This window comes from Empidonax traillii, unplaced genomic scaffold, assembly GCF_003031625.1.
Source record: "Empidonax traillii isolate 1590-97213 ecotype Southwest subspecies unplaced genomic scaffold, ASM303162v1 scaffold333:size665630, whole genome shotgun sequence".
In the NCBI taxonomy this organism is placed as follows: domain Eukaryota; kingdom Metazoa; phylum Chordata; class Aves; order Passeriformes; family Tyrannidae; genus Empidonax; species Empidonax traillii.
The window spans coordinates 35,310-51,391 of NW_020955526.1; the positions used below are offsets into that span (position 1 = coordinate 35,310).

The following is a 16,082-nucleotide window of genomic DNA, read 5'->3' on the forward strand; positions in this document are numbered from 1 at the left end:
TTACAGAGAGGGTAATCAAGCATTGGAACAGCCTACCCAGAGAGGTGGTGGATTCACCATCCCTGGAGGTTTTTAAGCAGAGATTGGATGTGGCCCTTAGTGCCATGATATAGTAATTGGAGTTGGATCAGGGGTTGGACTTGATGATCTTGGAGGTCTTTTCCAACCCAATCTATTCTATGATTCTATCTATCTATCTATCTATCTATCTATCTATCTATCTATCTATCTATCTATCTATCTATCTATCTATCCATCCATCCATCCATCCATCCATCCAATCAAATTAAAGAAACATGAAATGAAACTATCACAAAGTCTACAGTATATATCACTTGAACCAGATGCCTGCCCTCCAAATATCTCAGTGTTACCACTTCCAAATATCTCATCAAATACTGTATCTCATCAAATACTATAAAAAGCCCACGATACTAATATTTCTTTGAGGGAAAGGGGATTTGTATCCTGTGATAAATATAATGTGTATTTTAGGCAGGTAAACACAAAAATCCATGAAAGCAAAAGAAATGCCACTTCTGCACTCTTATCAATCATCTGCTCATGGTAAAAGACATTCTGAGGGGTCTGAGATGTTAGAATTGCTACTGGCACTTTAAAATGCCTAGAAGAGGTATGAATGAAAACTGCTGGCAAAAGCAGAAAAGAAAATCAACAAGCATTTGAACAGCAAAGATTTCTTTAGAGAAATCACCATGTGTAAAGCAGGAATAAATTTATTCTTTATTGAATTTGCAATTCCAGTGGAGTTATTGCAGACTTGCACTAACTTAAGTAAATGCAGATCAACAGCCCTTGCTCTTGGAAGTTGGCATCTACAATATTTGTAAGTGGAGAATGTTTATCTCACATTTCTGCAAAGTAATTTTATATGTTTTTTACTTGAGCTGCTATCTGTCAAAATACTTTGAAGGAGAACAAACAAAAAAAACTTGAATAGATGAAGATTTTTTTCATACAGCAGAGTAATAGTATGAGCTCATGGAAATAACTGGGTTTCATATGCACAACAGTCTGTGATTAATAATGTTTTGGGCTCATCTACTCCAAGTGAAATGTGCTAAATTAAATTATTTTATTTTACAGACCAGGTTAATCACAAAGGTGCCCAGCAACAGAGTGCTCATTTGTGCATTTGACATATTTCCCAGTACATCAAAACAAAACTGCCTATGCTCTATCACTCAGCAAACAAGTGTCAAAAAATGGAAACCATAAGTAAATTCAGTGTTAACCTCCACGATTTGAAGGTTACTCCAGTTATTTGAATACCACATCAATCCCTAGGCACCTCAGGGCAGCTGAATCATTCATGCATGCCAGCAGATCTCAAGTTGCAGTCATCTGAACCAAGAAGCACATTGTAAGCAGTTACTCTCAACTGTGCTTAATTTTCAACTGCATTTATGTTGTTTCAGGAGTCTTTCAAACAACAGCTGTAAATGGTGACCATAACAGAAAAAGACAAAAGACTACAATACACTGAGCATTTGCCTAATTTACAGAAGATTTCTAAGCATTTTGTGGGAAGAGTACATCAAATGGGCAATTCCTACAGTGAATCAGGACAGTGGGGGCACTTTATTTGGTGTACTCATAAGTTGCAATAGCCAAGGGACTCCCACCACATTCCCTGTTCTTCCCTGTACCACACAACATTTCACCCAGCTATTCTACACTAAGCTCAAAGTCTTTCCATTTTTAATTTGAAAATTTCTGTTTCACCCACAGCTAATACAGAACAACTGAGTGCAGAGGTTTAACCTAGAGCTCTTGCAAAAGGTAAATATTGTCCACTTCGGCATACTGCACATATAGGTTTTCAAGAATTGGAACTACTACCCTTTAATTATCCATGTAATTAAAAATATGAATATTACTTATAAACATGCATTTTCCTACCCTTCACTTTCAAACACATTCTTGTTAATGCTTTTTCCATCAAATCAAGATTTTAAATGTCATCTGCTTCCTTCTTAAGAAGACAGTTAGAAGCAGAGAGAGAACAACTTGTACAAACTGAGTATCTACCCCAGGGTATCACTGCTAAAGAATAACCTTTATCCTGATTTCACAGGATTTCCTATATAATGCATCATAAAGTTCAACTTGGCCTATTTTAAAATGAAATACATACTAATATTTGAGACACTGCACTTCCAAAAAATAAGTTACTCAAACTTGTTAAGTTTAAAGTTATATATGGTATGCCATCAGTACAATTCAATCAGCTTAATTCTGAATGGCAAAAACAAACACATCATGTCCATTTAAAAAGTCACAAACCGCAGCTACTGCTCACAAGCAACGACAGCGTTTATGACAACTTACAAATTGTCAAGCTTTTTGAATTCTTCAGCAACAGAAAACAGTCATGTAAAAGGGAAATTATAATTAAGGGAACACTAAATGCAAAAATGTTTCAGATATACACCAAACCACGACAGCAGAGTCTTCTGTCCAGAAAGGCATAGGTCAAAAATATATACGGCTTACTGAAAAGAAATTTAGACTAAAACGTAAAATTAAAGTAATTCTTAGCAGTTCTGGAAGGGATAGCTGAATCGAAAAAGATTTATTTGAGTACTGTAGAGTAAAAGCCAAGAGTGGAGGGGAGTGAAGGAGAAGAAATTTACACCTAGCTAAGTCATCTCAAACTTTGTTTGGAAAAAAGCGATTGGGTCCCGTGCACTGTCCAGTGAGATGTTCCCCAGTGTTTCCAGCTGTGCCTCCAGGAGCCTGACCACCTGTGGGAGCAGTAGCTGGCATCCAGCCGTGGTGTTTTATACACTTCTCCAGCAGTTGCCTTCTGCCTGCTCTGGGACCTCAGCAGGACCATAAAGAATAAAGGCAGCTACATGAATACAAGAAGGGAAATACACAGCCAGCAGTGGGTTTACAGAGAACTTTGAGGAACTGGAAAATATGCCACCAATTACCATGTGTTTAATTTTAGAAATAATGCACAGTTTCAGAATTAAATGTGTATGCTGCACTATTTACATTACAATCTCCTGCAAGAAAAAATGAATGCAGACTTTTAAAATAAAAAAAAAAAAAAAAAAAAAAGAGCAGCCATAAATCAAACTTGAAATCCAGGGGTGCACAGCAGGACCACACAAAAATAATTTTTGTGGCAATGATTCTCACTGCCTCTTCTCAGAGCTGCCAAAGCTCCCAGCTCCAGTTTGAAGAGCCTAAATGACAAGTTCCTTGCTCAAGGAAACTTAATCTGCCTTTGGCGTTTGACCAGCCACCATGGAAGAAGATGCAACTCCCCTATGTTAATGAATGGAAAGCAGCCCACACAGATGTCAGAAGGATTTAAATGGAGCATGCAGAAAACACAATGATGTTCTCACACTTGGGAGAAAACTGCAGAATCTGACACCATGGCTGATGATCAGCCCTTAAAAGGCAACACACAGGTCTCCCTGACACGCAGGGTCAAGGGATTTCAAATAAAACCTGTCAAATAACATCTGAATGACCATCATAAACTCACACCAATTAAGCTTTCACCTGTTTCCATGTCTAAGGGACTGGCATTCCTGGTCCTGTATCTGTTTATAGGCCCTACACTAGAGGTGCAGCATCAGCTAAAGAGCAAATAATTACAAGGATGTTATACAGAAACACATGTGAAAGCTCTGTTTGATCCTCTCAACTCTGGAATCGTGAATTTGGCTGGAAAGCACCTTAATATATTTCCTTGGGTTGTGAAAATAGGGAATCTCAGAAGGATTCAGCCAGGTGTCTGTAACATAGCTTATTAGAGAGGTTTTTCAAGAACATTTCACATTTTCTCCCTATATATACATATACAACACACACTGTTATTAGTTTCATACAGCTATAAAACTTACATATAGGATTTTATAATACACATTCTTTATACACATTTTGCAAAGCCAATAAGCTTGCCTGCTGTTCTCTAACCCTGTTCCACCTTTAGGATAAATGTGGGTTCATTTACCTCTAAAGAAATCCCGTAGACAGTCTGATAAACCTGAATTAACCTAACACAGCTGGTTTTGCCCAAGTGACAATTGTGCCTGAAGCTTATGAATAAGATCTCCCAGCAAAAAATTGTGACAGTATGTGCTTGTTTTCTCACAGGAATGATTAACAGCATGTATCCAGGCAGACAAGATATGAAGTCCAAAATGCTGATTTCACCCAATGCAAACCTACTGGACTTTGTGATTAAGCGATATTGCACAGGCTATAAAGTCCCCAGATGTATTTCAATAGTTACCTCTAATGCCTCAAGTAAAACAGGTATATAAACACCAAAAAAAAAAGCCTAGATTTTATTTTTTATATTTGTAAACTAATATTTATTGGACGGAAGTTAAGATCAAGATATAAAACTAAAATAATTGAGTTCCTAATAGAACAGCCAATTTTTCACATTTTTCAGAGGTAGAACCCAGGATTTTCTAGTGCTTACAGCTAAATAATTTTTGTTCCATTTTGTCCACAGCAAATGAAAAATTAAAACATTTCGTTAGATCTCCTAGCACACACCTACACATACAGAGTCTCTTAAACATCTGCTCAGGCAGATGAAGACAGATATAAGTACTTTTAACACCTCAGAGATGGTGTCTAATCCAATCCATCCTAGAACCACTTGATGCTGACAGATAGGTTACTGCAGTTTCTGCAGTGGGTCTAGAATTCTCAGTGGGAATTTTTCAGCCAGCTTCACGGACTGAAGCAGAACTGGACCAGCAGAAAGCAAACCTCCTTCTGAAAGAAAGAGGGAGCACAAAGGAAGTGCACAAAGAGGAACACGAGACTTGATGTCAAATGGGTTCACAGGAATGCCTATGAAACATCTGAATAACACAACCCTGATGAGACAACAGCGGCAGGAAAAAGACAAAGAAAAGAAAAATAAATAATTCAAACCCAAGATAACCACAAATTATTTGCTTTGTGCAGATACACAGCTCTGCAGATTCGATCACTTTTGAATAATATGCAAGGAGGAAGCAAACAATACACTCCAAAGGCACCAGAAAGAACATTTTCAAATATGTATTAGAGATTTTCCTATGCTGTACCACTGATAATAATTACAAAAAAAAAAAAAAAAAAAAAAAAAAAAAAAAAAAAAAAAAAAAAAAAAAAAAAAAAAAAAAAAAAAAAAAAAAAAAAAAAAAAAAAAAAAAAAAAAAAAAAAAAAAAAAAAAAAAAAAAAAAAAAGAGCAACAAATACCAACACAGAACAGCAAGACAACTAATTTTAGAAAAAAAGACCGAAAATGAGTTTCTGCAATTTTTGTGCATCAAGACTGAAGAGAACATTACACTTGCAAACAACAGTCTAAGGTGATTTTGAAAATGAATTTTGCATTTGCATTTTCGTCAGTCTTCAGAAATGCAAGATGAAAGAACAGACTGTTCTGTAAATGGATAAACCAAGATTTACCAATCCACACCCTTAGGAAAAAATTCTTTGCATTGACACCACTGTATGTCTGATTGAAGAAAAAAGCCTCATAGTTGGGGTATTAGTACTAGTCCTAAGTAGATGCTCCATGAAAACTTTAACTGAAACACTTCATGAAAACACAAAACACAAGTCACTTCACAAGCATATTTGTTCAGCCACTTAAAGCCTGCTATGAAAAGTTTCTCCCTCTTAAGAGAAGGCTGTGATAAGAGATATAAAATATCTAAAATTTAAAGGTGAAGGGCAGAATCTACATATCACTATATATTTCCTTATTCCTATGGGAGATTTTAAATCCATCACGAATAACCAAGAATTGTTTTCAAAAATGGAAATTGGGACAACGATCAAAATTTTCCATCATGCCCATAACAAGAAAACAAGAGCAAGAGCTATGACTTAATTTTTGGTTCTACTGTTTTCTATACTATATAGATATAGTATAGATATATACTATACAGACATTGAACACAATGGGCCACATTTACTTCTAATATAGATTCAGTGATCCATAAGAGTTACTATCGGGACAGAAATGAGGCACTGTGTTAACCTGAATTGAAAGAGGATTTTTATTTTTCATTATTTTTAGGTATAACTAAGTCAAAATGTTTAATATCAAGACAAATCGATATCAGCTCAGGTATTTCTGGTAGCAGCTCTCAGGCAGGCAGTATACACTGCTGCTGTCGCTTTAAACATTTTAATTGCATTATCTGTACACAATGCACACAGAAACACTGGATTTTCTTCACAGGTAGGTCCTTCAGTAAGTAATTTCTTCTTCCCTCCTGCCTCAGACACCCCATGAAGAGAAACAGATCCTTTTTTAAATTGTCAAATGAAGCAAAATACCCTAGAACACAACTTTCCCATAACTCTGGCCAACTCAAGCCACTGCATGCTGCAGGAGAGGGATCACTTCCTCCCCTGATGTTGCTGCACAGCCAGGCAGGAAGGATCCATGCTGAAAACGCCTCATTAGCAGGAAGAGGACACCGGGAGAAGACTGTGGATTGAGAAATTTCAGTAAGTCACTTCAGTAAGTCACATCTGCCACCCAGATTTAGTGGAGGGAAATACTGTCAAGCACAGTTGGATGTTCAACCATCCTGTCATTACTCTGCCTTCTCAAGCTTAACAAGCTCAACTGTGCCAAGCCCCCACCAGAGGTACTTCTGGAGCACTGGGATATTAACAAAAGTGGCACATTTCAAGCTTAGATCTGACACACAGGCTCCTCTTGGCATGAGGAAGCTTTTATTTCTAATGAAAGATTATGTTTTTTTCTTCTCTAAAGACAATGGAAGCTGGTGGGCTGACCCAGTAAACAAAGCTCAACTGTCAGCATATTTTAAAATATTAGCCACAAACAAGCAGTCCACATGCAACAAAAATAATGGAGAACAGTGTCCTGAGAATTGAATTTTTTAATATATAATATGGGGTATGACACACACCTTTCCCTCAGGGGGTACTTTACCAGCATGCATGTCTTCCAGCCAAACTATTATTTTGGTATCATTTTGACTCCCCTATGCCTCAGAAAAAAATTGGAGAAAATTGACCGAAGTATTCAAAGTTTCAAAGGGGTTAAAAGTAGAAATCAAATAGGTACAGACAAATTAGTTTTATCTGCTACAAATAATGTTCTCAGGAAGTTGAACTATTTAGCTCAGTAAATACAGGGGAGGGTCATTTGGTATTTACTCCCGTTTTATAAATAAGAAATAGACCAAGTAATCTATGCATAAAAGCTAAAGTACTGCTAGCCACTCTGAGCTCCACCAGCTTACAGTACCTTATACACATTGCCATCTGAGAAAATATATGGTCAGCTGATCTCATAATCAAGTCATGAATATTGGTGCTAAACAAATGGCTAGAGAAGTTAATAGAGTGGAAATATTATAGTTGATGACTATTTGGAAACATCAGGAAGATAGGGTTGGGTTGTTTTTTTGTTTGGGGTATTTTTGTGTGTGTGTGTGTATGTTTTTGCTCCTGTTCAAAGCGTGAATATATAAAATATGGTGACACACATCCCATGCAAACATAAGAATAAAACGTTCTGCCATGTTTATGTCTCACTGAAATCAAAAACGGTGCTCTTACTTCCTTATCTGCTGGTAAGACCACCTGTAGTTATAGGAAAAGGTGGAAAACATTATTTTACCCTACACAAACCTTTCTACCCGCTTTGCTCTGCTACACAAACTTTTAACCCTACAGCACAGTCTGTTCTCATTGGTTCTTTTGAACAACATATACCAGTCACTGGAGAGTAGGAAAGCTTCCTTTCCCATTGCCAAATCTTTTTTATTCAGGAAAAAAATAAATAAAAAAAAAAGAATTGTAAAATACAAATTCTCCATGTCAGAATCTGAGAACTCGGGGTCAAATGCAAAGAGTTGGCAGCTTCATCTGGAGCTGCAGTGTAAACAAAAGCAGAAGCCCCGAGGGAGAGGCATTCTCAGAGAATCACTACCACCTGGTGCGGCTGGTGGGGTACCAGCCCCTTCCAGAGCAGGCTCCAGATAGAGCATGTGAACCCACGTGCAAGTGCTGCATGTTGTGGACTGACACCCTCATTTATCAACAAAAAGTTCTGTGGTCAGTCCAGCTGAAGGAACTCCCACCTTCTCCCTTGACTGTCGTTCCCACCCTTCCTACCACGGCTCACCAGCCCCTGAATTACTCTGGCACAACTCTGTGGGGCCCTGCTCCAGGAAACTGTTCCAGCTGTATAAAGACCCCAGAAATAAATTTATGTATTTATTTAATTCACAGCATGATCTCTCAAGCTATTGTTCTGGTTTAACTGAGGGGTGGAATGGCACAGTGTGGTGGGAACAGGAATACCTTATGCCAGCATTGTTGACAAACAGTTTGGATTGTGAAATAATGGCCTTATGAAGTTTTGTAAGTGCTTCAAGCACTAGTCTCTCAGATTTTCAGTATCTAGTCACTCTTAATATACACTCTAGAAACAGTTTCTAACTTCCACACTACTTCAGACTTAGGACCATCTGCTTTATACCCAACCTCATGGCACTAAGAACTGTCTGCAGGCAAGAGCTCTATGAATGGCCCAGTCCTACCACCCAGTCCCTTCACGGGCTGCCCACACCCAAACAGAGGTCCAACTACTTTAATAAATAAAACAGCAGGGAATGGTAGAAACTTTCCAGGAAAACTGCTCTTACGTGATGCTGATCCCATACGGTCATAACACAGACAAGGTGGGACACTGAAAGACACCCCTGAAAATTTTAGGAACAGCAGCTAGGTTTCCTGAGCAGCCCAGCATGCAAGTAATACATTAAAAGCCCCAGGCTGCTTCAATTCCTGTGCTGCAGGTGAGACCATGATAAAGAGCACAGCATTTCTCTTCCTCTCTCCAGGAAAAGGCTGCAGATTCACTGTCATCCTCTCCATGCAGTCAGGCAGGATGTTTTACAGTGAATACTCTGCTCAAGTATAGTATCTCCAGTTTAATTTCAAGCACTGCAAGTCCCACAGAACAGATGAATGACGCTGCTAATCTAATACATAAAAGGGCAATCTTTCTTAAATAAATAGAGTATCTGTGTGCACACAGAGGGAATTCTGCTCAGCTGTTTGGATATGAACAGCATATAATGAGGACAGAACTTTAGATGCTGATTAGCCACATGTGACTCAAGTGTGCCAGCTGGACTAGATGCCATTCTGAGCTCCATAATCCTCCACGTATCTTGTCAAAGGAGCCAAGACTCCAATCAAACAAGATTTGTAAGTTGATTTCCTGAACCAGGTGTCATAAATAACACCATTTTTACTTTTGCGCACCTAAATTTCCCTTTTTCTCTGCTCCATTGCTTCAGCTGAGGATGGACAACAGTAGTACTGCTCCCCTTGGGATGGTATGGTCAAAATATGCAAAGGTAGGAGAACTCGTGAAACTTCTTTTATCTTACACTACTAGAGGCACGCGAAGATAAACACATATTGCACAATGTTAATATGATGGAAAATAAACATCCACATACGAAACAGCTTTTCAGCATCAGCTTTAGGTCATCAGAACTATGTGATACAGGATTAAGCAAAATGAAGTGCAAATCAGTGTGAAAACAGCGGTCCTATGTAGCTTATTTCAACATTAGTAATACACTTACTGTAACCAAAGCAGTTACACTTTATGAGTTTCACCTAAAAACTCTCATTGCACGTAGAAGCATTACTTAATTCAAACCTCCAAAATCCAAAGTTAACTGAATGATTCCTTTAAAAAAGAAGTACTTTTATGTGATGAGTTATTTTCCTTAATGTCCTTTGGGTATTTAGTGCTGTACACTAGAAGGTGACATATGCCCTGGCACAAGAATTTCTCACAGTAAGAAAGAGTGGAGCTGCCCATGGAGCTGGTCAATGATTTAAACATTCCAGGAGAGGAAGTATTTGTTACCTCACACTATGGAGCTGTGCTTTACTGTTAATTTATTTACTTAGTGTTAGCTGATTGTAAGTGAATGCTACCTTAGAAACTTGGGAAATTGTATAATTACAAATGCTGCAAATGTGAATGAAGATTTGTTTGGTGGTTTGGGACACAACTTGTGAGGATGACTGGCTATCTACTGAAAAGCAATCCAAAAGCTGGGAATAGGAGCCCCAGCACTCCCAATTCTTATAGTCTACGCTCAAACTGGACTTCCTTTATCTCACTCCTCCTAATGCAAGCAAAAGGCATTTTTATGATCCTCAATGACCAACATAACTGATTATTCACTGTCACATGGTCTAATTAAAGTACTAATTTTTTTTCCGATATACAAAGTAGAGAAACAGTCAGTGCTTACCTGTGCATTCAGATGAGAGCCTGAAACCTGTAAATACATGGTACAGTTGGCTATTACAGAAATAAGCTGCCAAAACCCACTATTTTTCAAATCTTTAAAACAGCTCCCTCTTCTGGCATACTCTGTCCATACTGTGTATGTAGCATATGTTGTTCCTTATCAATTTTTAATTTGATTCCTAGCATTTAACAAACCCAATTTCAGTGTTAAAGCCGTAATTCTTATCTTAAATTCTTAATTCCCAAATCAATGCAGATCAGAACCCACACCTGGACAAGGAGCTTGGATGGCCAGTCCAGGGGTCACGTTTGCAGAATCACTGGATTTGGAAGGGATCACCCAACATCTCACAGCCCAACCCCTGCTCACAGAGTCAGAGCAGGGTGCCCAGGTTTGCACACAGTCAAGTTTTGATTATCTCCACAGCTGGAGATGCCACAACATCCTGGGGCAACCTAAACCCTCAGCAGGCAGAAACGCTCATGGGAGTACCCATCCCTACCTACTGGTTCTCTAAAGTACCCAGAAATTTATACTACTCACTTCAGCATCTTAATTAGGTGTTCACTATTAGGCTGGATGAAATCAGGCCTTAGAGTCCCTTTCTGCACCAAGTGACAAGGACTCAGCCTGACCTCCCCAAAAAACACACCAATGAAACACCAAGCAAAAAGCAAACAAATGAAAAAAAAATTAAAAACAATCAAAAAAACAAAACAAAACAAACGACACACACACACACAAAATAACAAAAAAAACACAAACTACATGAGACTCTCATAATCACGATGATAGTGACAAAACTGCAGGGGTAATAGATGAGGACAGACATTTTTTCCTACTGCTGATGCTCTGGTACTATTCATTCAAACAAAACTCAAACCCCAAAACTAGAAGGAGGAAAAACGCATCTTTTACTGCCTAATGCATTCAGACAGAACAGGTTCTCAATTTTGTTCACAGAATTGTTGCCGGGGCTCATTCAATGACTGCGAACACCAAGCATACATGACCCAGAACTCAGAAGTCCTCCTTGCCCAGGAGGGGAGAAGTCATCTTTCCTCTTAACCTGGCTGTCCACTGCCAGCAAAATTCCCCTTTCCCCCAGTTTCAAAGGCAAATTCTGAACACTGCTGTTCAGGGCAATTCACTCCTGCTGTTTACTCCTCCTCAGGGCAGAGGAGACCCTGGCTGCGGACTTAGAAAGAAGTGTCTCAAAAGATAAAGTACCTTCCTTGAGTAACTCAGTGGTCCTGACTCCAAAATCAGATTCTGCTTCACATAAACAGTTCTGATCCATCCACGTTAAGCGCCAAGATTCCATATAGGATTCTGGATTATATCCTGGCTAAGGTTGCCAGAAGCTACACACTGCAACCTCATCTGCTGATATTGAAAGTCCTTACTAGATCCAACTCAGTTCTTGCAGACAAACAGTTATAACACACAGATTACGTATCAACAAGACCATTTAATCACATGAATTTTGTATAAATCAAAGCCCATTGTAAAACCAAATTTAAGAGAAATTGGAGTAAACACACTTTACACTGTTTGTAGAATGAGGAAACAGATTCTTTTATTATTAAGCAACCCCCTTGGTCTCAGTGGTTACAGTAGGCCTCTGAAGAACCATTCATTCCAGCAACTGCTGAGCAGAGTAAATGATTAATAACTTTCAAAAAGCTGGTTTAGTGGGAGCCAAAAAACAAAATACAAAGGAACTAAGCTTCAGGGCTATACAATTAGTTTCATTGCAAAGTATTATTATATAGTGATTCTTACTATAACTTTTCTTATGCAAATATTGAGGGTGATGACTATTAAATACCTAAACAGCAGGTGAAGAAAGTCAGATAATGTATTGAAAGCTTTTCAGAGTCCCTGTGTTACAGTCAAAAATAGAACTTCGAAGACTTTAACAGTACATCTCATCTCAAGGGAGAACACATTAAATATTTGCCATAATCCAGGCAAGTTGTTTGCACTGTTTTCACTGCTGAAAAATAGCTAAGCAGTCTTCAAGTGAAACAGTGTTGTTGATGTAAGTACATGTAACTACTCTTAGGAGAAGATGAAAAGGTGAGCATCCAAGTCCTCACTTTCTGTTGTGTATAAACAATTCCTGACTCAGGAGATAAAATCTTAAAAAAATTTTAACAAAAGCATTGGGTTAAGTCCTCATAGCCCTTAAAAGTCACCAAGTCACTACATGAGCTGGTAAAACAACACGATGATCCAATAACCCAGCAGCAATCCAACTGAAAGCAGGAAGATCAAGAAACTTGGCAAGCACAGGGAATACTCTGCACGCAGGCCAAAGAACCAGATTCTGAAATTATTTCTGTATATTAATGAACGAAACTTGTGTCACATGCTTTACCACAAAAAATGCTATTTACATTACATATTATCAACTGTGAACTAAGCTTCCCAAGCTCAAGAGTGAAAATAGCAAAATTGCTTTGTTTTTACAGCAATGGTAACACAAATTAGGAAGTCTGGAACGAAAGTATTCCAACACACTCCTGCAGTGAAATGCAAGAAAAACTTTGATGAAAAGCAAAACATCATGAACTAAACAGCACAGTGGTTTTAAAATTTGTACAGTATTTATTTACAAGGTTAAATGTTTCATAAATATACAGACATAAATAGACAGATACTCTTAAAACAGCAACAAAATATTCCATTACACTTTGTGGATTCTGGTTTTCAATGAACACAAGCAATGTTAAATATTGCTGTAGTAGATTTTCACTGCTAATTTTACACTAAACAAACACTGCAAGAGGGAAAACAGACCTTTAGAACACAAGAGGAAAAACAGTTTAACTCCTGTGCTTTCCATAACGCCTACATTTCCAGAAAATCATGGACATGATCCTTTAACTGTACACATCTAATGTTACTCTCATGAATAGATCTCATCAATTTTAATAGAAAAGAATTCATAATAAGAAAGACAAACAAGTGTACACATATATTCTCGACTGAGGAAAATTTGGAACTTTTACATAGTAATTACTTTAGTGAACATATTATTGCTCCTATACAGAGGTTTTGTTTACACAAGGAAAAAATGCAACGGAACAAAAAAGTGCATATTAAATATTTTAACTAATAAAGTAAAACTTTACTTAAATCATAAGTTCACACAGACTCCCATTAATAAAACAACATTAACTTGTTGCAGTTAAATGAGATTGAACTCTGCTGCATGTTCTGTATTCCAACTGCTTCAAGCACAGCGAGCTGTCAGTCCTCAGGGGATAGAATCCTGCCTCAATAAAGTCAGTGGGAATTTTGCCATTGATTTCTGAGTAGAAAAATGTTTTCGAGTTAGCTTTCTCTCTCTCTCTCCTGTTTTTTAAAAAAGTAAGTCAGACCAGAGACAAATCCTCCCCGTTCCAATGAACATGACTAAAACACAAGAAGAAAATAAATATACAGGCTTTATTCTGAAATCTCTGGCAACAATTCTATTCCAGCAGAAACTGAGAATTTTATCATCTTTCTTTTCGGTAGCCCCCAACAACACACTTTTGTCTAACTACATATTCACAAAATGATATGCATGAATTTCATTAGGACTGGAAAAGCCTGTACCAGATCAGTTTAATATGCAGAACAGGACAATACATGCAGCAGAACTAACCACCTTCAGTTTGGATCACTCAATGCTTGGCTGTGCATACTCTCCTTTTTTTGAGCCAGAGTTGCCCTTGTCTGGATATTTCTTCCCTTGACTTGTCCCAACTTGTCCTTTTGCCCCTCTTGCCTTCATTCCATAGAGAGTCTCAACCAGAGATACATGTCTTTTGAGTGTGAAAATTGCTGGATTCTAGAAGGGCTCCACAATGCTAGTTTGGGAAGTTACAAAAGAGAATGCTATCTATCTAACCCTGACTGTTTAACTACACGAACACACTGCCAGATGACCTAAATGTAGGGATTTCCCTAAGGTTGTGTTTTTTGTGTTGGCAGATAAGCTTCCCTTGAAGGCAAAAATTAGGCATATACCAGAAAGGAAAAAACCCAAACATTTGATTTATGAGAAGCAAAACTGGACTTTGTTATGCCAGGTCCTGGCAGCCACAGCAAGAAGCTTGGGTAACTTGATTCACTACTGAATTTGGGCATTTGAAGTGAAGATAGCATTATTGTGGTTCATGTGGTTTTAAACTGTGACAGAACTTCCAGTCTGTTACCAACATAATGCTGAAATAAGAGCAAAACCATAAATCAGCTGCTTTCAAAAGCTTGCAGACCATGGCAAAAGCACACTGAATATTTCACTGTCTGTTTCTGGATACCTACCTAGATAACATAAGATGTTATTATGGAGTCTTCACAGAACTGTTCTGCAGGAAATAAGCTCCATGTAGCCCATTTTCTTGCATGAAAAGTTTCCTATGATGAATATGGAGACCATACGGTGTGTCTGACTTAGTATATCTTGAGCAGAATAACTTACATGCCTTGTAGAGCTACCTTGTCTTGGATGCTCTTCCCTCCCCTACATATCTTTCTACTGATATAAGTTACCTTTACAGATTTACCCTTTTTAAGTCCTCTACTACCAACCTAAACACAAGGGTACCACAATCTGAAGACAGGTGAAAGCTTCAGAACATGGGGGAAAAAGAAACTCTTAAAGTAGCTGTTCAACTAAGCCTTCCAGAAATGCCTTAACTGGAAGAAAGCAGCAATTGAAAAGCATTAAATTAGGCTTGTATCTCCAGAAAACTGTTTGGTGATTTGGATCTGTACAAATAGTCTTTTACCAAAGAATTACACTATGCAGTATCTGGTTTAAAAGGTTATTCCAATGAAACAGGGACAAGAGGTAATCATAGGAGATTTATTTCTTCTTTTCAGTTAAGGAGAGAATTTAAACTTCACTGCCACTGGGTTAAAAGTTACGGTATTATTCAACTCAGACGGCAGGGACATAAAATCATTGTGTCCAAAGAAACTATCATAAAATATCCATGGGCCTCCCAAAGCCTTGCAAAAAAAAAACTCTGAAAAATTGAACCTGTGCTCACTTTCACCACTAAGTGAAGCCCAAGCCACACACTGTCCCATAAACAGTAACAGGGTACACTAACAGTGAGCCAATGTTGTGGATAATAAAAAAAAAAGTCATTACTGGCACCACTCATTCTGTGGGAAGTAACAATAGTATCCAATACATTCAAATAAATTATAGGAAGCAATAAATATCTGCAAACTCTAAGGCACTGAAAGAGTCACAATAACTGAGCTTGAGCAGGCTTGAGCCCTATTTTGCTAAAGGCAGAATTTCTACAGTTCACTGGCAGACCTCAATGAATTCAGGACTTCTCCACTAATTTTAACATATGCTAATAAAAGTTTAGATCTCTCACTTTAGGATGGCCACATTTAAATAGAACTGTACAATGCTCATTGAGTTCAAGCGCTTCAGCATAAAAATTCAAGTGCAAAAAATTTAACGTAAAAAACCATTTACTATTAAAAAAAAAAACCAACTTAAAAAAACTACTGGATCCAGAATTTTTCTTCTAATATTGTAACTTTCCTTTTTCACTTGGCACACAGCTGACAATACAGTAATGCTTCAATGTGCAAGATATAAATGGAAGGAGAGCAATGGAAAGAAACAAACTAAAAACTGCAATGCTCCCAGCAAACCACCACCACTGAGAAAATGAGCGAGACATCCTAATTTCTCAGTGCTGCCTTACGGCACTGTTACAAGTAATAGT

General features: G+C 37.9%; 1 protein-coding gene across 4 annotated transcripts in view; it reads right to left on the reverse strand.

The window, feature by feature from the left end:
- LOC114061399 (lipid droplet-associated hydrolase-like) overlaps window positions 1-16,082 on the reverse strand; it is a 54,336-nt gene that overhangs the window by 24,264 nt on the left and 13,990 nt on the right. For 2 of the 4 annotated variants that reach the window (XM_027891855.1, XM_027891853.1), the window contains exon 3: window positions 6,130-6,494. The exons of the other annotated variants lie outside the window; for them this stretch is intronic. In XM_027891855.1, the coding sequence (XP_027747656.1) occupies window positions 6,148-6,494 (347 nt within the window). In that variant the 3' untranslated portion in view covers window positions 6,130-6,147. Of the gene's footprint in view, window positions 1-6,129; window positions 6,495-16,082 lie in introns of those variants that run through there. 4 annotated transcript variants of the gene reach the window in all.